We start from the raw sequence: 25,046 nt of genomic DNA on the forward strand, positions 1-25,046 counted from the left end.
CCAGCGAGAGGGATCCTCGCCTGTGGTGTTTTGGTCCAGTCGAGCCCACTCACAAAAATGACAGCGCGGAAGTCTGGCTCACGACTGGAGACCGAGATAGAGCGGTGCCGCTCTGAGAGTCAATGGGACAAGATACCGGAGTTAGTACGACAGCTCTCAGCCAAACTAATAGCAAACGGTAGGAAACGTGCGGCTTTCCCTGTTCTTCGTTCATTCAGTCTGTCAGGCCTTCCCTCTGCTCGGAGTCCTCGGTACTTCCTGATAGCAGCAGCCGATGCTGGGAGTTTTCTAGCACTGTGCTCTTGGTAGAGCCAGTTAGCTAGGAAAGGTCAAGAGAAAGACTTACTGGGGTTTTGCCATCTTTGGGCAGTGTGGTGTGTAACGTCACACACTGAGATACTTTGATTTTAAGATAAGGAGAACTTAGCTTGTGGTCTGACAGCCCCCCCCCAACCTTCACTGTACTCTCCGTCAAGCGGAACTCCGTTCACACATCTGTCTTTAGGTTAATGTTGTCCTTGCTTAACTTGTATGACACTAACGTTACTAATAGTTGACTAACACCTTCACAGCAACATAACAGAATTGTTTCACCCTTTGTTACTAACATGTCACGATTGTGATGATGCCTAATTTACCAGAATAATCCCGTTATTAGTTATAAGCTTCTACATTTAATCCATATAGAGCACACGTTTGCCAAAACTGTCTAAATTGGCAGATTATCAATTATGTTTTTCGCAATTAGCGTCACTTAAATTAGCCGTGTGGCTAAGATGCGTGATTGCTACATGCTAACGCTAGCTGTCAAACTCCCTGCTGATGGTGAACTACTGACAGTACAGTAGTGGGTCGATGACGACAGAGGAACATCTCAGTTTTACACATTAAAGAATGCTGCCCGGCCCCAGACAGTGGCTGCTTCATCACTGTAGTCTAGATCAGTGTTTTGTATTAATTAAATCCCATTTGTTTAAGTGCAAAATCCCTGTGACATGAACGCATCACGATGTATCATCATCTACATCGTGATGCGTTCATGTCACAGGGATTTTTATATTTACCTCTTTCCCCCTTTTGATGAGGAAATTATCTGGCTTGCATGAAAACCGATTTAAAAGAAGGACATGTAAACAGCATTATATCCCATCTTTCCATGCAATTTAAATTCACCTATTATCATGACTATAGCATTAAATGTCACTCATGGTCATTGCTCTGATCCAATATAACTTCTAAATTGGCAAATAACTACATCCTGTACTTGTTCTTTTGCTGCAAATGTCTGTGCTGCTCTATCTTGCCACAACTGCAAATAACCAAGGCAGACTGCTTGTGATGGTTTGTGCATTTAATTGCCATCAAGACTTCTAGTGTGATTGATATCTCCTATTCTTTTAAAATCTTCGTGTTAAAGAGTAACTTCACAACCCTGAAAGTCTTGTCTTCGTTAGCGTTTTCACCTCGATGCAGTGATGCACAGGTGGACTGCAGCACCCTGTGACATCACTGTGGAGTGTGCTTACAGAGCATTTCTGATCACAGCCATTAGAGAGGTCAGAGCTGAAACAAGCCAGAGAGGGAAGCCTGGTGTACTTTAAGATAGCTACATACATATAGCTGAGCAACCACAGCCAAGAATGCAATTAGAGGAATTGATGGTGTTGTGTTTTACAGTAAGGTTGAGGAGAGCGGAGGGCTTGTGGCATCATGGTCTAAAAACAGAAATGTTGTTTGATCCCTGTGAACTGTAAGCCAACAAATAAAAACGATTCTAATGGCTTCAGTGAGTGCTCTTTTACAATTGTGGAAGAACATGCAGCCATTATGGAATGTAATGTGTCACAGGAGAGCTGTAAGCTGTGGGCACTGACTGGGATCAGTAACAGGATTAATGCTCATTTCACCCTTTGAACCTCTTAAAAACACACACAATCACACGGTTTGTAAGCTTGTTAAGGCTTCACTTCACATAACTCTGGCTGGTATGTGTGTCCGCACAGCAGTGTTCCTCCATATGTTGAAGTGTTTATTGCAATCGCAGTCAAGCTGACCACCAGGAGAACCATTCAAAACGATACGCTGTCACCAGATAGTCCCTCAAGTGTTTAGATTCATCTTATTTTAAATTGTGAATCAATTAATTTTAGATTGGCTGTAGATTGATCTAAAATTGACCGTCAGACTTTACACTGTAATCCTAGATTATCCATATATCGCCCTTAGATTAATTATTGATTAATCTTAGATTGGTTCTAAATGAATGTTCGATTTAAACTGGTAGATTGATCATAGACGGACTCTATTGTTTTTATTAAAGGTGCAGTATGGATTTGGCGTTATCTAGCCGTGAGGTTGTAGATTGCAACCAACTGAAACGTTTCCCGTGTGCCAAGCGTGTGGGAGAGCCACGGCGGCGCTATCTATAGCCAGTGTTGGGTTTGTCCATTCTGGGCTACTGTAGAAACATGGTGGCCGTAAATGCTACACACTGTTTGTTTTAAGTGATGAGGCAATTCTAGTCCTGACTTCTCCTAACAGCTTGTGTTGTGTTGTGTGTGTGTGTGTGTAGATGACCTCGGTGAGTTGTTGCTGGGGGAATGCAAGCTTCAGACGTACCTGAAGGAGAACCCCCTCAAACAGGGAGCCAGTCCCAGGGGCCTACGACCTAAACTTGTGGAGGTCAGGAAACACCTCACTGCTGCTCTGGACAGAGGAAACCTCAAGGTAACTGTGGATGAAGAGATGCTCGACAAATTGTCAGAATGACTTACTTGCTTTGGTTCGCCGTCACATTTTACAGTCGTCTCTTTGTTTCTTATTTATTTTACAAATCGATTTCGGTGTCTGCCACGTGATTTAGTGGCAAATTGTAATGGCTCATGCAAGCTTTTCAAAATCGGCAGATATAGTGAATGTACAAAATCAAAATAATAAAAAGAGAAAATGTCTTGTTTTCTGTCCTTCAGGCGGATTACCTCCAGGAAGTCAGTCTGCTGATGGCCAAACTGTGCTATGTGGAGGGAGAATACACAGACGCGTTAGGTAACCCTCTGGTTTATTCACTCATCTTTAGTATCTGTTCCTCGTATGATGTTATTCATTTAATAAAAAGCGCCCTTGGTTTTATGGCTAAAATACTGGTTGACCGATCGATTTCTTCATTAATACACAATTGGTGACAGGTCACTACAACAGGGTGAACCCGGATGACTTGCAGCTGGGGGGAGCTCCTGTGTACAGGCTGTCCATGATAGCGGAGGCATACGCTACTAAAGGTACACGCACATGCACGCACACACACACACACACACACACACACACACACACACACACACACACACACACACACACACACACACACACACACACACACACACACACTTGCACATACCCGTCTCCTATCCTTCTTGATTTAACCTCAGCACTACTACTTTGCTCCACATGGTAGCAGTAGAGTGTCACTGCAGTGAAATAAACTGGATTATGCTGGATTTTTATGATTAATAAATGCACACAGCCACACATCAGGCACCTCTGGATGCTTTTGAATAATGGATAGTCACTTGTTATTCTATTCTTATTCAGGTCATCTGTTTAACCAAATACAACTCTCAAAACTCAAGTAACCATTCCCTGTCATTTGAGATTGATAAAATAAGACCGCGATGATTATGAATTATGAATGATGTTTTGAGGCTCAAAAACTTTATCAAAAACTACATCAAACAACGACCAAAAAACATGAACTAATAGTTTGAAAGGCATTAAATGTATCCCAGACACTAAGTGACTCATGGCCTTTGCCACTGTGTATTTATTTTCTGTCGCCTTGCGCACTCTTTCCCTCTCTTCCCACCCAGGACTGTGCTTAGAGAAGGTCCCAGCAGCCTCTCCGTCTCTGTCCAATAAGAACACTGGGTCGCCCTCGTCCAACAGGAGTACAACAGACCGGGACCAGGAAATCATCAACTGTTATGAAAAGTCTGGAGACATTGCTCTGCTCTACCTGCAGGAGGCTGAGAAGGTACACGTTGGTTCCACGTCGTGCTATGTCTTCAATCGGACTTCTAGTGAAAGCGGCATACTCGCGGTCAATTGCTGTGTTTTATCTGAGCGTCACCAAATATCCTGTTAGCACCTGGACTCCCGAATGCTTTGCCATCGCTGTGGGTGTGTGATGAAAGCTCTGCAGACAGTGTGCAAGTTTGACCAAAGCGTTACCGCCACTGACAGCCAACTGGCAAACAAATCTCTCCCTCTTAATTTGGAGAATGTCTGTCTGAGAGCTGACGTCCACAGTGAAGTGCAATAAAAGCCAGGAAGATACAAATCAAACTGTCCCAACATTCAAATTATACTTAAAGGAGATGTGAGGAAAAGAGATGAATTCTATAAACTCATGGCTGAAGACAGACAGAAACAGACCAATGTTTCAAATTCTATTGCGATTGTATTGTTCATGTTATAACAGGATTAGTTATATATACTTTTTCTGAAAAAGTAGCAAAACAACTCCAGTTTCACTGCTTAAGACTATGAGGTCGCCCAACCAACTGGACATTTCAAAATGTTGTTAATATCAAGTTATAACTTTAATATAAAACGTTTCACGCTATAAGAAGATACACAATGTATTGTTATACATTATTATCTTGTATGTCGTACTAATATGAAAATATGTCGCTATAACGTGAAAAACATCTTGTTATATCGATGAACATTTGACGTTATAACGTGATACTCATCCGTTTCTCTTTTTCTGGGGTGGCAGCAATACGCTGCCGTAACTAGTATAATGAATTATAGGAATATTTTAAAATATCATACTTATTTCTATAAGTCAGTTAAGGTTTAGGGCTGCACATTTCATCTATATAATGAGTAGTGAGAAATGGACATCACAAATCCATAGAGTCCAAGGTGAAGTCTTCAAATGTCTTGTTTAGGCTGACCGGCAGTCCGTTACCCAAAAACAAGCAGTTTACTCTCACAACAGAGCTGTTCCAGCAGGTTTTCTTTTAGTGGTTTTGCTTGAAAAATAACTTGTTGATTTCTCTATTATCAAAATAGTTACTGACTAATAAATCAACGTATTGTTTTCACTCTAGTAAAGTCACATCTGAAGTCCTTCATAGGATTATTAATCTAAAAACCATCATACTTGGATGTAGATGATGATGTAATCAAACAAAACATTTCACCTGAGTGTAATTGTCACTAGCACACAAACCTAACCAGCAAATTCCAACAGGTGTATTTATCAGCTATAGCCTCGTCATTTGATTCCTATCATAAGTTCTTCTCTACAACGCTGGATTAATAATCCAGCACAAGTAACAGAAATTTAGGCCAACAAAGCTTTATGTTACCAACAGTCCCGTTCTGGCTGCCACAGACAGACACAGGATCATCTGTATCTTGCTTAGTTAGCATTTCTCATGCATAAATAAATGAGATGTGTTAAATAGGCCACTGTAGAAATGAAATAGTTTGAGTGTGCCAATTTGAATCTTACTGTCATAAAATGATATCAGGCCTAGTGTTTACCCTGAAAATGTCCAAGATTATACACACAGACGTGATTTATTCTGTCTGTTGTTCACACAACATACTGTATAGCTGCTACACCGATGACTCACCACGGCTCATTGTTTTTAGTTCACCCTGTTTTCATTGGGTGCTGTGCATCAAACATGAAAGACAACCTTCTGCTCTGCTTTGAACCGACAGTATTTCCCACATAATTGATTTATGTCAGGGGGGATTCAGGCAGATCTTTCTTTTGTGTTAACTTTCGTGTTTCTTTCTTTATCCCCGTCTGTTTCTGCAGGCCTTATCAGCAGGAATTCAGAACCGCAGCCCAAAGCCCGGCCCGACCGCCCAAGACCTGGAACTGGGCTACTTCCTGGAGACGGGCCTGCAGAGAGCCCACGTCATCCACTTCAAGAACGGGTACGAGAGGGAAGCAGGTGGTGGCGCACAGAGAGAAATGGAAATCAGAGAGAGCCCAGAGAGTTGCCCGTCAATCACTTCAAAACCACAAAACAGAGATTTTTAAGAAGACAACCAGACACATTTTTAGTATTTACAGTCCAAAGAACAAGAACATCTCTTGTGGACACTTTACCAACCACTTTCCAGTTATCGTGTCACAAAGCTGCCGACAGGTTGGTGAAAGCAGAAAGGTGTCAACACTGTTAAGTAACATGCGCAGCAGAAAGTAGTTCCCATAGCGTTGTTGTTTTCATTACAGCAGAGATCATTTCAGGTCAAGCCTTGTTGCTGGAAGAAATCACTTTTTAGAGGGCTGGATGAAATCTGTAAAAACATCTTCCCAGTGCTAGTTCATTCCTCTTCAGTGTGACGAGAGTGAAACAAAGGGAACTTAAAACATGTAGATAATGTAAATGTTCCCTTTTTATCCAAATGGAATTCTGAGTATATAGTCTTTATCACACAGGAAGTAATGAATTCAAACTTAAAAAACGAAAATGTAGTTTACTAACATAGTTTCTGATCATAACAACATGACACAACCTGCTCTCATTTGAAGCTGCCAGCATGGAAACATCGGCTAGCGCAGCATGAAATATGAACAACGTTACCTTCAGACCTTTTCTGTCATTTTGCTATTAAATATATATATATATAATATTTGGACATGGTGTGGATCACACTCACATCTGTTGTGAGATATCTTCCATTCACACATACACACACTACAGACTGACAAGTGTCCCTCTTCCTGTTTCCTCACTACATTGCCATAGCAACCTGACACAAGGCGTGGGCCGGTTTCGGGAGATTCTTCGGGCTGTTGAGAACAGAACCACCCAGAGCCTCCGCATGGTGAGGGATGATGGGTTGGGAGGTTTGCTCTGAGATTAGGAGATGTTTATGTATCATTTCCCTCACGTCTTTGGGATTTGGGAAATGAGTTTATTTGTTTTCTTGCCTGGCTACCTCAGGAAGTTCTCTTCCAGCCCCCAACAGTGTTTGTACGGATTAAACAAAAAGTAGATATAGTGTGTTAATTAGTTCGCTTTACAAGTGCTGTTGGGAGGATTCTGTTACCTTCTGACAAACCCAGGCTAGCTGTTTTCCCCTGTTTCCAGTCTATGCTAAGATAGTTGGTGCTAGCTTCATATTTTCCAAACAGGGATATCTAACTCTCAGCAAGAAAGCAAGTAAGCGTATTTCCCAAAATGTCAAACTATTCCTTTTTAAAGAAGACACTGCTTCCATACTCAAACCAACCTATTTACGTTCTGCCTCAGTCTGTAGAATTTGAATGTGTCCAAGTTGTACAAAATAATTTCCTCCAGCCTTTCTGTACACTCTGCACAAGACTTAAAATTAGATTTTGATTGTACATGTGATGATGATGAAAGGATCCAGATGGCACTCTGTACAATGGTAGAATCATTAATATAACTGACTGTATATAAGTATATTAGAAGCAAAGTAAGCCCCAAGTAAACAGATTGCTGCTGTGTTTGTACCAGTCTATCGTTGCCAAGTGTGTGTGTGTGTGTGTGTGTGTGTGTGTGTGTGAATGCAGACCATAGCCAGACAGCTTGCAGAGATCTTGCTCAGAGGAATGTGTGAACAGAGTTACTGGTCTCCTCTGGAAGACCCGCCCACCGTGTCGCCATTGGACGATCCCACACGGCAGGGACACACTCACACCAAGAACTACAGCCTAAGCCGACGCCCACGCGTGTACTCGGGAGAGAAGTAAGTGATAATGTCTGTGCGTTGATGCTAAAGTTGGAATATGGTGGAAAATAGCCAACACGGCTCTAAAATTACATCTTTTTTTTTCCTTTTTCTCTTTTCCTCTCATCCTCGTCCATGTTTCTGACTCCCTCGGTGCATCTCTCTCTCTCTCTCTCTCTCTCTCTCTCTCTCTCTCTCTCAGTCTGTTTTGCCCTCAGGAGAACACAGAAGAAGCTTTGCTGCTGCTGCTCATCAGTGAGTCCATGGTAAGCACAAACACTCTTTGGGCAAACGTCTCTCAAGCTGTGGGTCCTCTACTCGGGTTTGGAAGCCTTGATAGTGCCATTCCTAAATCTCTCTATCTGTGTTTGTGTGTGCTCAGGCTAACCGTGACGCTGTCCTGAGCAGAATCCCTGAACACAACAATGACCGCATCATCAGCCTGCAGTCTGCGTCGGTGGTGTACGACCTGCTGACTATAGCTCTGGGCAGGAGAGGGCAGTATGAGATGCTGTCAGAGGTTAGTAATCGCTCTACTATGGGCCACATACTCACTATCATAGTGATTGTGAAAAGTGTTAAAGCCCAGATACAACCATGGTACACCCACATGAAATCACACTTTAATTCCTTTTTTCACATTTTCCCCAAACAAATGAATGTTTTATCACAATCCAATTGGGCTCTAAAATAGCTGTAGAACTCGATGAAGCTTACAGATTCCTTGAGAAGGTTTGATGAAATGTGTCCTATTTCCGATGGCTCCAGTGTTTGGAGAGAGCCATGAAGTTTGCCTTTGAGGAGTTCCACTTGTGGTACCAGCTCGCCCTGTCGCTGATGGCAGCTGGGAAATCAGCCCGTGCCGTTAAAGTCCTCAAGGAGTGTATTCGTCTGAAGCCTGACGACCCCACCATTCCACTGCTGGCTGTCAAGCTGTGTATCGGACCTCTGCACTGGGTAAGGAAGGTCCTGCAGACACAAACTGAAATGCAGCTAGCTGCTGAAGCATCACAGCGATTCTAGAGCACCTTTGGTAAAAGGTTTTCTGGAGCTGTGTTTTGCTCTGTTAATGCCTTCCCTTAATACCTTTATTTTCTAAAATAATGTATTTCTACTGATATCTCTTTGCTTTTTTTCCTCTCCATTCTTTCTCATTTTATGTCTGTGTACTTCCACAATCCAGTTGGATGAGGGGGAGTGCTTTGGAAAGATTGTGATTGACATGGGGGAGAAAGCAGCTGAGTTCAGAGCCAAAGGCTTCTTGGCCATCGGGCTGGTTTACAGCCTCAAAGCCACTGACGGTAGGTCTCTGTGTGTGTTTGCTGTTGTAGAAAGGATGATAATTAGGAACCCTGAAAAACATTACGATTTCAGATAAGGTGGTGTTAAGGTAGGACATTTGGGAGATTGCCCGACCTATTGTGAGGGATGACAACATAGAAAGCAAGTCGCATATCTCATGTGTAATTGAGAAAATAAACAGGAGCATGCATCCATTTTTGTTTCTTGTTCTCTATAGGATGTTTTTACACAAAAAGTCTGCTCCTCTCTTTCTGTCCCTGACTCTGTCTCTCTGCATCTCTTCAGCATCATTGCGAAGCACACAGGAGGAGTACCAGAGGAAAGCTTTGGGAGCCTTCCAGAGGTTGGGACTGAGCCATGCTGCTCGCCGTTTTCTCTTTTACACCCACATTTCACTCATTTTAGTTTTTCACAGCACAAAACTGCCTCTCAGTCTGACAAAATGGAAACTGTTCTCAATTTACTGTGTTATCAATCTATTATGTTTACCGGTGTCATTTGAATCCTACGTCCGCTTGCACAGTTTTTCTTCTGTGTACACAGTATATGCCTTGTATACGAGTCACATACTGCCACGAGTCAGTGGTAGAGCGGGGTCGTCCTTTAATCAGAGGATCAGTGGTTCGATCCCCAGCTTCGATGAGTCTTTGGGCAAGACACTTTCGCAGCCTGCGACGTATGAAGGGGTGTGAATGACTAGTTAGAGTCCTGATGGGCAGGTGGCCCCTTGCATGTTAACCTCTGTCATCACTGTATGAATGGGTGTGAATGGGTGAACGATGACATGTTAAAGCAGTTTAAGTGGTTGGAAGACTAGAAAAGAACTATCCAAGTACAGTCCATTTACCATTTACTGTCCTTAAATAACCTCCACCCATAAATATGTTTATGGCCATCTTGGAACCAGTCTGTAATGCACCCATCATTTAAAGGGGTAGTTCTGATTTTTGAATTGGGGTTGTGTGACGTCCTGATCCATAGTCGGTGTATTTACCTACAGTAGATGGCCGTTGGCATGTTCCCAGTTTGGGGAAACGGTACTACGAAGAATTCACAGAGTGTACTATAAGCGTTATCTATTAATAAGGTGAAAGATGTTACTGGTTTTAATATACATGCTCTGCATTACGTTTTTATGCTCGTTTTATTTTCCGTCATTCGGCTCATTGGTAAAGTTTCTAATTGTGTCTAAATGTTTAAATATCCTCTTATTTGATTTTCTTCAGCGCTCTATTACTTTGCTGTCTGTGCTACCCTTTTACTGTTCTGCTACTGCAGCGACCCAATTCCCCCACAGGGATCTCTAAAGCTTCATGAAATCTTATTTGACTTTTTATTCAGCACGTCTGAACACACAACATCTGTGTCTTTCTGTAGATCTCAGAGTCTGTCTCCGACTGACCATCTAGCAGCCTTCTACTTGGCGCTGCAGCTTGCTGTGTCCAGACAGGTAACACAATCTTTAGTAATAACAGCTTAACATCACAATGCACATATCAAAACCATGCGAGTTTGAGGCATCGCTGCCAGACAGGGAGAGTCAGGGAACATCAGGAAAATGACACACCTGTCACTTGACAAAGTGCTTTTTTTACCCCGACTGTGGTGAAAACCTGTAGTCTGTAAATGTGTGTGTGTGTGTGTAGATCCCCGAGGCACTAGGCTATGTACGACAGGCGTTGCAGCTCCAAGGGGATGATGTCCACTCCCTTCATCTGCTAGCCCTGCTGCTCTCTGCTCAGAAGCACTACCACGACGCTCTCAATATTATAGAGATGGCTCTGTCCGAGTACCCAGAGAACTTCAAGTAAGACTCTCGACACTACCACACATTTACTGCACACACAAAGTGTCTTTGTTTTCTGTGTCACCTTATCTGGTGTTTGTGTTTGTGTGTGTGTGTGTGTGTGTGTGTGTGTGTGTGTGTGTGTGTGTGTGTGTGTGTGTGTGTGTGTGTGTGTGTGTGTTGCGTATCGTAGTCTGCTGTATACCAAGGTGAAGTTGGAGTCGATGTGTAGAGGACCGGAGGAAGCTCTGCTCACCTGTAAACACATGCTGCAGATCTGGAAGAGCTTTTACAACCTTACCAACCCGAGGTACACACACACACACACACACACACACACACACACACACGCTCCTTCAAATGCAACGACTTATGTAATGTGTAAATCAGTTGTTAGCATCTCAGTCCAATGAAAAGAACTCATCTCTGTGCACAACTGCCAAAAACTTATAAAATGTATGTGTGACTTTTTATTTATATATACATGGAGATACTGTCTGTCTTTCAGGGTTAGTAATATTTATGGAGTTAAGAATTAGAGGGTAATTTCCATTTACTAAACTAAACAAAGCTATTTAGTCATATTACTCATTGTTATATATCAGTTAATCGAATGGTATTAGAATATTTTCGAAATTCAAAATATAGTTTTATAAAATCTTCTAGTCTTTTAACAATAGCTCTAATCTAGTTTACATCATTATGAAACAGTATTTTGATCTTGACCATATTTCATGTTACGTCTTTTACTCTTCAATCTTAACAAGTCAAACATTAGCTAATGTTAGTTTTGACAGTCGATTCAGTTAGCGACAGTTAAACCTGGCAGCATTAATGTTGAGTAATAACTTATCTCTTTTTTTTTAAAGTTTTGTTTATTGAAGTTTCAGGGCAGACATGGATCAGCTGTTCAGTTTTTAAGTTCAGTGTACATAGGTTAATACCTCTGTACTTGGAGAGAGAATATGTTCTATATTGTTACATAATGTTAGGTAAAAATAACAACAGATGATAATAAAAAGTGATTAAAAATGACAAACAACAAATAAGTAAATTAAATAAAAAATAGAGATAAAAATAGAAACAAAAATGAAATAACTAAAAATGAAATAAAAGAAAGATAGCAATAGTGCTATTAAAAATCAAAGTAAAGTGTTTTAATTAGAAATTTGTAAAAAACAGAATAAAATAAAGACAAATAAACAAAAAATACAACTAGTAAAGAATAAAAGAGAAGATTAACAACACCATACTTTTCTATGGTAGCTATTACTGTTATGTGCAACCCATTTAAATGCTGTGTGTGTGTGTGTGTGTGTGTGTGTGTGTGTGTGTGTGTGTGTGTGTGTGTGTGTGTGTGTGTGTGTGTGTGTGTGTGTGTGTGTGTGTGTGTGTGTGTGTGTGTGTGTGTGTGTGTGTGTGTGTGTGTGTGTGTGTGTGTGTGTACATGTTTTTGTGGCAGTGATTCTGGGCGTGGCAGCAGTCTGTTGGACAGAGCCATAGCAGACAGACGACAGCTCAATGCCATGACTCTGCCTGACTTCAGTGACCCAGACACGGGTAGGCACACGCACACACTCACTGGCTCTTACTCAGGAACCCTCAGGACCTCCCCAGTGAAACTAATACAATTATGCTCATTGATTTTCAGTAAACACAATTTATTTCTCTCATCTAATAGTGACCATATTTCCTTTTTTGTACAGTTGTCAATTATGATTTGATTATGAAAATGGCATCAAGAGGGAGATATGTCTTCCTGTTTCTTGTCTTCCTTTTGGTCCATTCACCCTCATATCTACAGATATCACGGGACAACATTTGCCAGTGCTCCAATATTGCGCCATTGACATTATTTTTTTCCTTTTTGCTCATCAAAGAGTTGATACCATATGTCACAAAAATTATACATTTTCAATGTGAGAGAATTTTAGAAATATTGTTTAAAGCGTATGCAGATTGGCAACCAGTGACCTGTATGACTTCCTTTTCTTTATTCCTTGATTCATTGAACCCTTTTCTGTTTTATTACCTTTGTTTGTTTCAGTCTCAGGTTCTTCCTCTTCTCACTCTGGTTCTGAACCGGTCTCCCCCACCTCCCCATCCACCATTTCCACCCTCTCCTCCCCACTGTCCTCCCCTGCTTCCCCTTCTTCCCCTTCTTCCCCTGTCTTCATCCTCCAGCCTCCTCCTCTCCCTCCACCCAAAAACCCGTCCTTCCTCCCTCCTTGCCCTCCTCTTCCTCCTTCTCCACCTCCTCCTCCTGCACCCACCAAGACCAGGACTCAATCCTTTTGCAACCACGCCTGTCTCCGACAGCTCTCCTCCAATTGTAATCCGCCTCCTCGTCCACTCGGCCTGTAGCATGGTGTGGAGAGTGACCTAAAAGAGTTCACCAAGTTATTGGGACAATTGCTTATCAATGTACTCGTGTGTTTATTAATGAGAGCATTCCCAGTGTGTTTGTTGCCCCGGTGCATATTAATATCAACTAGAAATATCTCGGGTAGAAGAATAACCGTTCAGTGCAATTGAAAAAGGAGCTCACTGATGTAGTTTTATTTTTTTAATGAAATGTTATAAATCTGTCACTATACTAAATAGGAAAGTATCATACTAGTATAAATGTATCATACATTTGTTTCTAGCTATTCATGGTTCATGTTTATATTTCTTTCATATGTTATCAGTATAATATTACAGTTAAACTATTACATTAGTTTCTGATAACAGGGGAACAGGTTTTGTCTAGCTGAACAGATAAGGCAGAATACTCCTACATCAGGATTAATCACCCAGGTCTATGTTACTGGCCTTTACTACCAGTTTACAGAGAAATGGGGCCACACAGGGCAATAAACCACAGAGCATCGACGTCAACGTCATTTCTAAGTGAGCGCCCGCCACTGGTCTGATTTAAGCACTTTACAAGATTTTACTCACATATTCTCACAGAATCTTGCATTTGACCCGTTGTCTTAACCTCACAAGCATGGACAACCAGTTTAAAACTAAACTGACTAACTCTTACAGATGTGCTTCAAAGTCTCACCTCAATCTCAGAGCTGCTGTGAATCTAACATGTAAAGCAGAAAGGCTGTGGCTGTGGTTCAGAGTGCAGTGGAGCCTTGATAGATCTGCTGCAGTTGCTGTGTGTTTGTTGCGACTTGCTCAAGGTCTCAGGTGAACTCACTCCCTCGCACACGTTTAAACTCCACTCACTCGCAGTTGATACAGCTAGGATTTCGAGATCAGTTGGGTTGTCTTTTGATACTACTGAAAATGAGTTTTACATATTACAGCTTTGCTGTCTCTCCACATCTATCTGCTCTTCCCTGCTCTCTTGTTTTTGCTACTATTTTGCCTCCTCCTCCTCCTTTCTCGGTTTCTGTGAGGATTATACATTTGAGCCAACATTAATTTGTCTGGCTTCCCGGTTCCAACCTTATGTTGTCTCTCCTTGTTGCCATCTCTTCTACTAATGAGGTTTGCACTGGAAAATACCGGTTCTTATTTAGTTAAATCATTTAGCTGCATAGTCAAATCAGTCATTTTTCTCCGTTAGCCTGAGAACAATTACATGAAACCATAAAACCATGACAGTCCATCACAATGATCACAATTACTGAAAATCTGACTGGATTTTTTTGTTGCTGCATTGATAAGTGACCTAATTTCAATCCAACTATCCTGAAATGCAGAATATATGTAATGTTACTCTGCACTGCCTCATTTTGAGCATGCGGTTCAACCTGCCAAAAAAGCTCTCGTGAGTTATTAAGCAGAAAAAGATGAGCCTATTTCATCATTTTAGTTAACTACACTTGATGGCTATTACTACTAGTAAAAGTGCAGATTTTCTGCTAGGTAAGCATTTATTTGAACAGATTATGGCATAAAAAAGGCACAAGTGTGGAAGCTTGTCTCATGTTATGTGGTCTAAAAGACTGCTGTGAAGAATAAAAACCTCCTCATTGTGCTCTTCAGACTTCTTTTCTGGAATCAGCGATCGTATTGATTTGGATATTTCTTCTCTGTCTCGACCTCTCTTTCAATCATTAACGATCGTCTTTCTGTTTTTTCCCCATCCCTCCGTTTTTTTCAAGGCGGTCTTCAGGACGCTAACACTCTTGGTTTTTCCTCCATGTTTTCTGTTTGTAAGTAGCCATCTGACCTCCCTTTTTCCATCCATTGTTCTGTCCATCCTTTGGTCCCCGTTGACCCTCCTTTCCCTGGCGAGGTTCTGATATACTGTATGTACAATATCTGTACAAAGAAAATATGTGCATTCAGCCTCTGCTTTAACTTGATGTCTGCAGCCAGTTTCCAGGAGAATTGTATTGAATTTCTATCAAGTTGCTGATATAAATATTTAAAGGAATACAACGACTTGAAGGAATATCTTCAGTATTGAAAACCGTATGGTGCACACACATTTCTCAATTTATCAGAACAAAGCAATGTGAAAGTATTCAGGAAACAAACATTTTGCAGCGCATTGAGTAATAACGGGCAGATGGAGGTAGCGTTTCTGACATATTTATCCTCTTCAGTCAAGCAAAAGAGAAAGCAAATGCTCACAGAGCGACAACAGAAAGGAGAAGAAGAAGCAGCGTCCTGCATGTAGCACCAATCATCTGTGAAATGTAGCCGTTACAAATGATCTAATTTGTTTACAGTCATTTGAGTGACATAATCAATTGATATCTAACCAGCTATTGTGGAAAGGTTGTATGAGAATCTTGTTTGAGAGAAACAATAGTTATTATTTTCACCTCTGTGCATCCATTACCAAGATTTTATTGGTTTACTGCCATTAATAAGTAACACTTGAGCACACTGCGCATATGCTATCAATACAAAATTAACTTTTCATCATCTTGTTGCTGTTCAAATTTGCATTACACTGGAAGCCGAGGGGGAACCCACACTAGCCAGTGTATGGCGTGGTGATTAGTGCCATTCTTTTCCCTGTAAGTCAGTGTATTCCTTTAATTTAGTGAGCAGCTTTGGTGCATGTGTTGCTGTGTGAATTGTCCACATTTTAGGCAATGTCACTAAAGGAAGCTTCTGTAGTCGTCTGTTAGCAAATGCGTAGATGTCACTGAGTGAAGACTTGTTTCTATATTTTGTTTTTATTAAATATGTTTGCCCTGAAAGGAAAGTGAGAAAAGAAGCAAAAATCTGGTGATCCATTTTCTAAATAGCTTTCTCTCCTGCTTTTATGACTTAAGAACGGGCAAAAATGATCTGCCATGATCGTCTTTCTATGTTCCTTACTTTTTTTCATCTGTTAAAACAGGTGAAGAGTAGGGGATGTTGTTGTTGTTATGATACTCATTTTGGCCATAAGAAGCTGAAGTGCACCACTATCCTATGTTCTAGCGTAGACTAAAATACATTTTAGCCAAAAGATAGACATGACAGTAATGTTAAATAACTTGCTCACACACATTGTATACGTGTTTAGAACACATGGATACATTACAACTCAGCCATTAGAAAACGGATCACCAGAACTTTTTGTCTCACTTGCCTCTCAGGGCTTCCGTAGTTTTAGTATTTATTTATTTATTTTTAGAAATGTCCAGTTGATAGATTGTCTTGAATATTCGGGGCACAAAAAGGCATAAGTGAAAGCAATCCATATGAAACTATACGGTTCCACCTCTGTTCCTCTTTAACCAATGAATCACCGACTGAAAAGCACTTCATTCTTTCACTGTCCAGGCCATGTGCCTCACTGTCTATATGAGGTATAAGCCTCAGGGTGCACGATAACAACCGTGTATTCAGGAAAGTAAAGGGGTGGAAACAGACTGGATAGGTATAAATACATAAATAAATGCAGAATTGATTAATAATTTGCAGTGAGTTTTCTTTAACCCTTGAGTAAATTGGCAGATAAAACAATTTGTCGTAAATGCCGCTGACACATAACTGTGCAAGTTCTTTAGGATTTCATCAATACGAGTTTAATTAAGAGAACAATACATGTCTAGTTTCAACATACTGTAACATGTTTGAATGTGCTGCACGAGTCTGCGCTGCTGTATGCTGGCATCTAATATACTACTTCTTACAATAAGCCTTCAAACCAGGCTGCTCCACTTCAAATACATTTGTGTCGTGAGAGAGATCCTTTTTTAAAGCCACGCATCAGCAACACATACAGCTTTAATATTCAAATCTTCTCTTTTTATCCTTGTCTCACTCATTTTTTACACAAGGGTAGTTCCTCTTCCTTTACACAAAAATACACAGTTCATATCAATGAGAGAAGTATTTTGGAGGTTAGATCACACTGTGATCGGGCTGTGAGATATTCTATTAAAGTAGAGCTTTTATTAAAGCGAGCTGCGACCATCGGGATACAAAAGGCATATATTGATGTTATCTAGTCCCTTCAGGCTTCTATAAAACAACACAGGCCAAAAGAGAAAATGAAAGTCTAGCACTGTCCTAATGTCAGTCATTATTTTTCCCAATCTTTTTAAGAAATCCATAGCATACACAGCATCCACATTTTACAACATTTAATGAGGGGAAATGTATTTTAAATTTGTTAAAATTGTAAAAGTGGTTCTATAATTGATCCGAATTTCAATGTCACACATAGAAGAGATCACAATTAAGTCATCATTGTTGAGTCGATATTTATCAGCTTAAATATTACATCTGGACATTTTATTCAAAATCATGCACGGAAATATGGAAAGAACAGTTCAAAGTTTCTAGACGTTTTGATACTTTTTTGGTTCAAAGAGTAACTCTCTACCAATGTATCATGTAGGACAATAGATAAGTGGCATTTAAAAAATATTCATATGTATGTTTTCTGTGACATTAGACATTATGATAATATGTGAAAACTATTCTGGGCATCATATTATGTTTTGCTTTCACAGATCTGCAGTGGGCCTCTGCAGTCCCACGTAGTGGCCATTTTGCGTCCCTGTGATCATTTTATGTAATTGAAACGAATAGACAAAATCCGGAACACACTTCTTTCAATTACTAATCCACAGAGTGCAGATTGGTGCGGTGTTTATGCATGGTAGTGCAGAAATTCATTCATTTTGACCTGGTTAAGCTAGCACCATAACCCTGTGTGTTGCAGCGTGTGGAATTGTGTGGACTGATTTAAAGGCTTTAGGGCAGGAACAGGAAACCTTGTGCCCATGTGGGCCCAGAGTTTTGAGCTTTTAACTTCACCCAAACACTCCGGATCTCACTGGTATGTTCCTCTCTTTCTGTCGGAAGTTAAGGGAAACGGTGAAATCTGCTGAGTGTTTGGCTGAATTAAAACCCTGCACTGTGGCACACGGCTGCCTAACGCTGCTGCAGTAGTTAGTCAGTTCCTCTAGGAGATGGCGTGTATAATGGTTCCACTTTCTCCCCCCCCCGCCCCAGGCTCGGTTCATGCTACATCTATAGCAGCCAGTCGTGTAGAGCAGGCTCTGTCTGAGGTGGCCTCCTCTCTGCAGAGCAGTGCCCCCAAACACGGACCCATGCACCCCTGGATGACCCTGGCTCAGATCTGGCTGCATGCAGGTATGCAAACGTACACAACTGTTACATACATGTAAGTGCAACAGATACAAGCACTGGGCTGGTATTTTGGTGGTATATATACTTTCGTGTCTTCAGGCCTTTCCAATGCTGCTGATGACCCATGTTGACACTAAAAGGCTGTAACCTGTGATGTTAATGCTCATTGCTTCATTTGAAGGGGTCACATGCTAAAAAAGGATTAGGATCACTGATTTTAAGTAGATGATGAAATGGTACAAGTTTCAGTACAGATGCTGTCTTAAACGATTCCGCCGTGGTAAATTCTGGATGAAGTCGGATCGATTTTTGTCGCCTAGTTCTGCCCAGAAAGGTCAGAAAGTGAGAATTTTAATGCTTTTGCCTGTTACTACTCTATACTCCAAACTAAGTATGGTATGCTACATACATCATCTTCCTCCTAGCATAGGCGCCATCAAACAAACAGACTTGAAGTTGCAATGAGTGTACTGGCATTAGCTTGAAGGGCCGTGTATAACAGCAGTTTGATGGCCGTCGCAATCACAGCAGATTCAATTTGCTTTGGAGTAATCTCGAGCACCGATTCTCATTTCTGCATCCCCAGCAGACACAAACATAAGCAGACTGAAGAGTACACATAAACATGCAGACAGCACGCACACACACACCCATAGAGGTTGCTTGTTCTCCCGTTTATCTCTCCAGCTGCTTCCTGTCAGAGGTGGTCATTTCCAGCTTGGCGACACGGCTAATATAATCATCCAATCACAGGACAGACGGGCAGACGGTTCAAACTCATTTCCTCTGTCTGTGTCATTTGTTGTTCGTATCTCTCTCTCTCTACACAGATCACATTAGATGTCCTTGATACTGAAAATGTTTTTCTTATTTATGCTGTTTGAGGGAGAAAAATTGAGTTCTGCTTTCTCACCGCTTTTTATTTTCTGAATTCTCCATTTAGCAAATGTTCATGTTTTCGCCCTAAATACATTTCTGTTTGTGGCTCTTATTTTGAATACATTATTTTAGTTTGAGAGGCTTCAACATGTTACTTGAGATGGGGCAGCATCCTCTTTGTACAACAGCAACAGCATTAATAGGAAAGGTAGTCTTTATTTTATAAGCTGGTTACTTTGACTGTTATCTCATTTGTTTTCAGTAATCATACCAAGCTGTCAGTTGATTGGACAAAGATAATGACGTTTGAAACTACTCCAAATTGCACAATGTCATTTAAGGTCATAAAAAAGGCATACTATGGTGTACCATAAAAAATGGCTTACAAATTGCATGTGATAGTATGCCATAACAAGTCATAGTGCACTATTCACTCAGTTAAACACTCACGTTTGCAATCTGTCCTCCCCGTCTGTGTTTCCTTTGAAAGCTGAGGTGTACACCGGCATGTCGAAGCCCGCAGAGGCCTCGGCCTGCACGCAGGAAGCCTCAAACCTCTTCCCCACATCCCATAATGTGCTGTACATGAGGGGGCAGATCGCTGAACTTAGGGGCAACATAGACGAGGCCAAACGCTGGTATGAAGAGGCCCTGTCCATCAACCCGACACATGTCAAGACCATGCAGAGACTGGTAATATACACACACACACACACTCTCTTAGACTGTTCTCCTTCTGCTGTGTCCTTGTGTTGGGCAGCTTGGCAACATAACAAACCTTGTTCTCTCCTGAAGGTTTGGTAATGTCACACATAAAACTAGGCCCTGAGTTTACGAGACACCACAAAGTCAGATACGCCAGATTCAGAATGAAGTTTGTACATTTTCAAACACTACCACAAAAAAAAGAGAACTAAATTTCTTCATGTCTAGAACACATTTCATAAATCACTCATAAATAAGACATCAGAAAAAATACCACCTAAATAATTCATCTAGCCTTTTTCCCCAGGCTTTTGAGAGAAATAGGATTTGTAGTGTTTTGACACAAAATCATCAAAGAATGTACAATCTAAAGGAAATAAGACACACTATCCGTTTCACAGAGCTCACACAATTAGTGTCCTTCCTGAATATTCTTGAATCTGCCCGCCTCAGTGGCCTGAGGAGGAATACCAGCTTTAAACTGCGCACCTAGAGGTGCTTGATGAGATGTGACACATGATTCAGGGCCCTACTTTTGTTCAGTATGCGTACATGTCCTTAAATCTGGTCAAACGTGAATCAAAGCTTATGAACGAGAGAGCTGCGTGTAGCTCTATCGATGGTGACACATGTGGTGTTCTTACGGTGGAGGGTGCTGTGTGTCCCACAGTTTACCTGTTCATATACACTCTGTCCCCCCTCTCCCCACCTTCCCAGAGTAGAAAGGGAGGAGGCGAGGTGAGGCAAAGTGGAAGTGCAGTGGCTGTTTTTATTTGCTGCTCCATCATCATATATTGCTAGGTGACGTGTCAGTAATTTACTTTCTGCAATTGAATAGAATTGCACAACAACACGTGTAATGTTACAAGTCAGGCAAATGTATTGGTGCCAACGAGAATCATCAACACCAGTATCTGAGTTAAAAAACACATTCATCACAAACACGGCGAATGTAAGCCTAAAAATGTTCTTCCTCTCTTTCTTCATCTTCCTCCTCCACCCTTCTTCTTATTCTTTGTCTCTCTACCGCCCCACAGGGTCTGATTCTTCACCAGCTGCAGCGCTACAGTCTGTCGGAAAAGGTCCTGAGGGATGCTGTGCAGGTCAACAGGTAGGTGTGTGTGTGCATGTGTGTGTTTGCCAGTGCAATGTAAGTGATTATTATATTTTAGGTCACTCACTACAATATCTCCCTTTCGTCACTTCTATTTTTTCTCTCCTCACCTCCCTTTTCCTCTCCTATCTTCTTCCTTTCTCTCCTGTTTCCTGCTCTCCTCTCCTTCTCTCCTACCCTTTCCTTCTCTCCTCTCCTCATTCTTTCATCCCCTCCCTCCCTGTTTCCCCCTCTCCCTTTCCTCTTGATTTCTCTTCTCCTTCCTCTTTTCCTTTTCTCCTATCCTTCCTGCTTCCTTTTTTTCTCTCTCATCACCCTCTCTCATTCATCGCCTCCTCCTCCTCTTCTCTTCTTTCCTTCTCTCCTCCTTTCCTGTCTCCTCAGTACGGCTCATGATGTGTGGAACAGCCTCGGTGAGGTGTTGCAGGCTCAGGGAAACGCCGCCGCTGCCACCGAGTGTTTCCTCACTGCCTTGGAGCTGGAGGCCAGCAGCCCCATTCTGCCCTTCACCATCATACCCAGAGCACTATGAAACCCACACACCGTCACAGTTCTAGCCTCAGTACTGTAGCACAGGGGCACAAATGATGGACCTGCAAGCTGCAAGCTGCAAACAGCCCGTAGACACACAGTATGCCTGCATGCCAGTTACACACACCTGCACAAGGGTTTACTGCCGTACCCTTACTGTAAATACACACAGAAACACACTGTATAGAAAGGCAGATAGTACACATAAACATACGCTTCCCCCCTGTCAACCCGCCCTTCCCACAATGCCTTGCTGTGGCTGTGAACCCTGACTGTGTGTGTGAATGTGTGTGTGGGTGCTGACCTGCACTTTTTGTGTGCCTGTTTGTGTCTGTGCATGTACACCCATATCTGTGTATGTGTGCCAACATGTTGCCTGTGCATATTTCTGTCTGGCTGTATGTGATTTGTAGTATGCTGTGTGTTTTTGTTCATTCTTGTTCATAGACGTATATAAGATTAAAAGAGTTGAGTTCCTGCTCTTGCGTTGCTAGTATTCAGAAGCCTAAGAGTTTACATTTTGTTTACATGTTATTTAGTCCATTTCCTTTACGAGCCAAATATTACTGATAATCTCAACACACACACAGACACACACACGTTCATACGGAGAGGGTCGCGGTTACTGTATGGCTTGGCTCAGGAGCATTGACAGACACGATCAACCGATGACTGAGGAGTCAATCAATCAGTAAAGTCTAAATGCCAAAACACAGGCTGCATTTACACACACAGATCAGGACGGATGTTCTTTTTTTCTTAAAGCACATTTTCTCTCGTGTGTACAGCCGTTACATGCTCTATTTGTTAAACTATTAGAACATGACATTCTATGATTTTACAAATGTTCCTAACATTGCACTATTATTCAATTTCCCCAAGGAAAGCTTTGAAACTAAAGGAATAGTTCAACATTTTGGAAAACGTGTTTTGTTTTTTCTTTTCTCGCTTGAGAGTTAGATGAGAAGATTGGTTCCACTGTCATGCATTCGAGAGTGGAATCAATGTTTCCATCTAACTCTTGGCAAGAAATCGAATGAGCATATTTTCCAAAATGTCAAACCATTGCTGGAAAACAAATCCCATCTTTATATGAATACTTGTACATAGTCACAATAGATGAACACATAAGAGTGTCAACTACAAAAAGTGAAACAGAAACTAGATAATGTTGCAGATAACCAACTCAATTTCATATGAATTTGAAAAACCAGAGCTCCTTTGTGCCATTTATATATTAACAAATTGTAAGTAATAATGGGAGGAATCTGTTCCATACATTTTCTAAAAAATCAGATTTAATGCCGTGTGTGAATGCAACCAGTGATTGTGTTGTCTTTGTGTCCTAGATGAATATACTTTTTTTTTCATTTAATTATAAATACAAAGGACTGTTGTTGTATATTTGATTGATCCAAGTGTATTATTATTGCTATGGTTTTAGAAAGTAAATTATAATTCTATTTTCTGGAGAGTGATGTTACTGAGATGCAGTTGGAGGAATAAAGGATGCATTTGTTGATGTGAGCTCAGTCCGTGAGTCTTTAGTGCAGTAAATTAATGACTGAAACGAGGAGGATTACAATGACAAAGATAATAAAAGTGGTTAAAAACATGTGGGACGTTGTGTCTGTTTGTTGTATGTGATATATTGAAAACATTATTGCTGTAATCAGTAAAAAAGCCAGAGTATTTCTTCTGCTCATATGCTTAGATCCGATGAGATCTATTTTATCTGAAGGCTTCATATTTTGGTTTGCACCAACATGTGCGTCGGTGTGCTGTTCCCTCTCGCTGTGACCTCGGGGGCTAACGGTGTGTGTTACTTTCTCCGGTGTGCGTCTGTCACTGGGTAGGTGTGTCCTTCTCTGTGTGCTTTTATCAGAGCATTACAGCGCTGACAGGCTTTATCCTAGAGTGTCAGAAGGCACAGTTCAGTCTGTCACACACAACTACCCCCCCACTACGGCTGCTTTCTCAGGTAACACCAACAGCTGGTCCCCCTTGAAGGCCATGACCTCAGCCCACAGGTGCACTGTACAGTATATGGGGCTGATATTGGTCTTTTGATGCTTCTGACACCCATTTCAAAATGACGACAGGTTTTAGTTCAAATTCCAAAAGTGGGACATAACTTTGTACATTTACAAGTACTATACTTCAGTACAATTTTGAGGCACAGGTAATATTCCTGAATGTTTTCGTTTTGTTCTACTTCTCTCCCATTACATTTGTATTTACATTTCTAGGATAATATTATACTTTTAACTATATTACATTTCATCTGACGGCTGATTAACACATGTTTTGTTATTAAATATCACTGTTGGATATACATCTTTTATCTCAGCTTGGTCCTCGCATGTTGTCTAAGGATCTATTAACTTATTATAATGAAGTTATTAGTTCATGCTAACACTTGTTTACTTTTACTTAGGAAAAATAAAATGGTGAGTACCAGAGGTATATTTGTTTTCACAGCCAGTACACATTCAGCTACAGATATACACATAGCAAGATGTAGTATTAAGAGATGTACTGTTAATGTGGTATTATTTAATGTTATAAACATGTCATAATATAGTATGTCATAAAGTCATAGTATATCATAAAACATGTTATAATATAGTGTTCAATAAAAAACAAATCAGAAAACATGGCATATTATATTATGACATGAAAATGGCATTAAAGCAAAGTCATAGTATAGTATGTCATAAATTAGTCATAGTACGGTTGACTTAAACTGTTATGCCATAAAAATGTATAGTATATTATTATAGTTTGCCATTTTAGAAGGAAAGAACAAGAACTAATGACTGATAATGCACTGAATATCTGCCTCATACAGTAGCATGGGATGTCCAACCCTAACAACACCAACACACACACACACACTCCATTCTTCTAGCTGTCAGATCAAAACCTGAAATATTTATGTGGTTGAATGCTGGAGCGAGAAGTGAGGGATTGTGTGTGTGTGTGTGTGTGTGTGTGTGTGTGTGTGTGTGTGTGTGTGTGTGTGTGTGTGTGTGTGTGTGTGAGTGTGTGAGAAGCACACGCTGTTTGTAAATGTGTGTGAGATTAATTTGAGGCGAATGAGAGAGAATCCTCTGGATTGGAGACCCTGCTAATAACGTTGGAGTGGCAGCTCGCTAATAACAAGCAGCAAGATATACTAATACACTTCAGACCGTTACGTAACTATAGCTTCTAACTGTGCGTCTCGGTTGTCTCCATCTCTGTTTCATCACCAGCTACCCTTTTTATTTATTCTAGGAAGTAGTATCTGTGCAAACATAAAGCTATACTTGTTATTGACATAGCTCCCCAGTAATTAAGCACAGACCCAAGTCTTTAGTTCTTTATTAGAATGTACAACAACTTCATCTGCTGAAGAAAGCCAGAATAGCTTCTGAATGAGGTATTTTAGGAGGTTTTAAGATGCACTGTGAA

General features: G+C 41.0%; 1 protein-coding gene across 2 annotated transcripts; it reads left to right on the plus strand.

Moving 5' to 3' along the window:
* Positions 1-33: 33 nt before the first annotated feature.
* On the plus strand, positions 34-23,193 carry ttc7b (tetratricopeptide repeat domain 7B). 2 transcript variants are annotated; one of them, XM_079174814.1, is made up of 23 exons: positions 34-178; positions 2,573-2,727; positions 2,970-3,045; positions 3,186-3,278; positions 3,864-4,027; positions 5,834-5,955; positions 6,774-6,852; positions 7,565-7,740; positions 7,925-7,988; positions 8,105-8,242; positions 8,491-8,679; positions 8,906-9,023; positions 9,310-9,367; positions 10,402-10,474; positions 10,671-10,831; positions 11,004-11,120; positions 12,273-12,370; positions 12,858-13,142; positions 14,917-14,967; positions 18,224-18,364; positions 19,731-19,933; positions 20,983-21,056; positions 21,444-23,193. In XM_079174814.1, exons 1-23 carry the CDS (start codon positions 58-60, stop codon positions 21,589-21,591), a joined length of 2,904 nt encoding a protein of 967 aa, XP_079030940.1. In that variant the 5' UTR covers positions 34-57; the 3' UTR covers positions 21,592-23,193. The 2 variants fall into 2 exon arrangements, with proteins under 2 accessions (XP_079030940.1, XP_079030941.1); XM_079174815.1 differs by lacking the exons at positions 12,858-13,142; positions 14,917-14,967.
* The last annotated feature ends 1,853 nt before the right edge of the window (positions 23,194-25,046 follow it).

The sequence above is a fragment of the Pholis gunnellus genome, assembly GCF_910591455.1.
Source record: "Pholis gunnellus genome assembly, chromosome: 15".
NCBI lineage: Eukaryota > Metazoa > Chordata > Actinopteri > Perciformes > Pholidae > Pholis > Pholis gunnellus.

What these genes read in the sequence shown, in the direction of transcription:
- ttc7b (XM_079174814.1), top strand. Translation starts at nt 58, where the DNA reads ATGACAGCGCGGAAGTCTGGCTCACGACTGGAGACCGAGATAGAGCGG. An exon ending in AGCTTGCTGTGTCCAGACAG is followed by an intron (nt 10,475 to 10,670) that starts GTAACACAATCT and finishes GTGTGTGTGTAG; the next exon opens with ATCCCCGAGGCACTAGGCTA. An exon ending in TCAGATCTGGCTGCATGCAG is followed by an intron (nt 18,365 to 19,730) that starts GTATGCAAACGT and finishes TTCCTTTGAAAG; the next exon opens with CTGAGGTGTACACCGGCATG.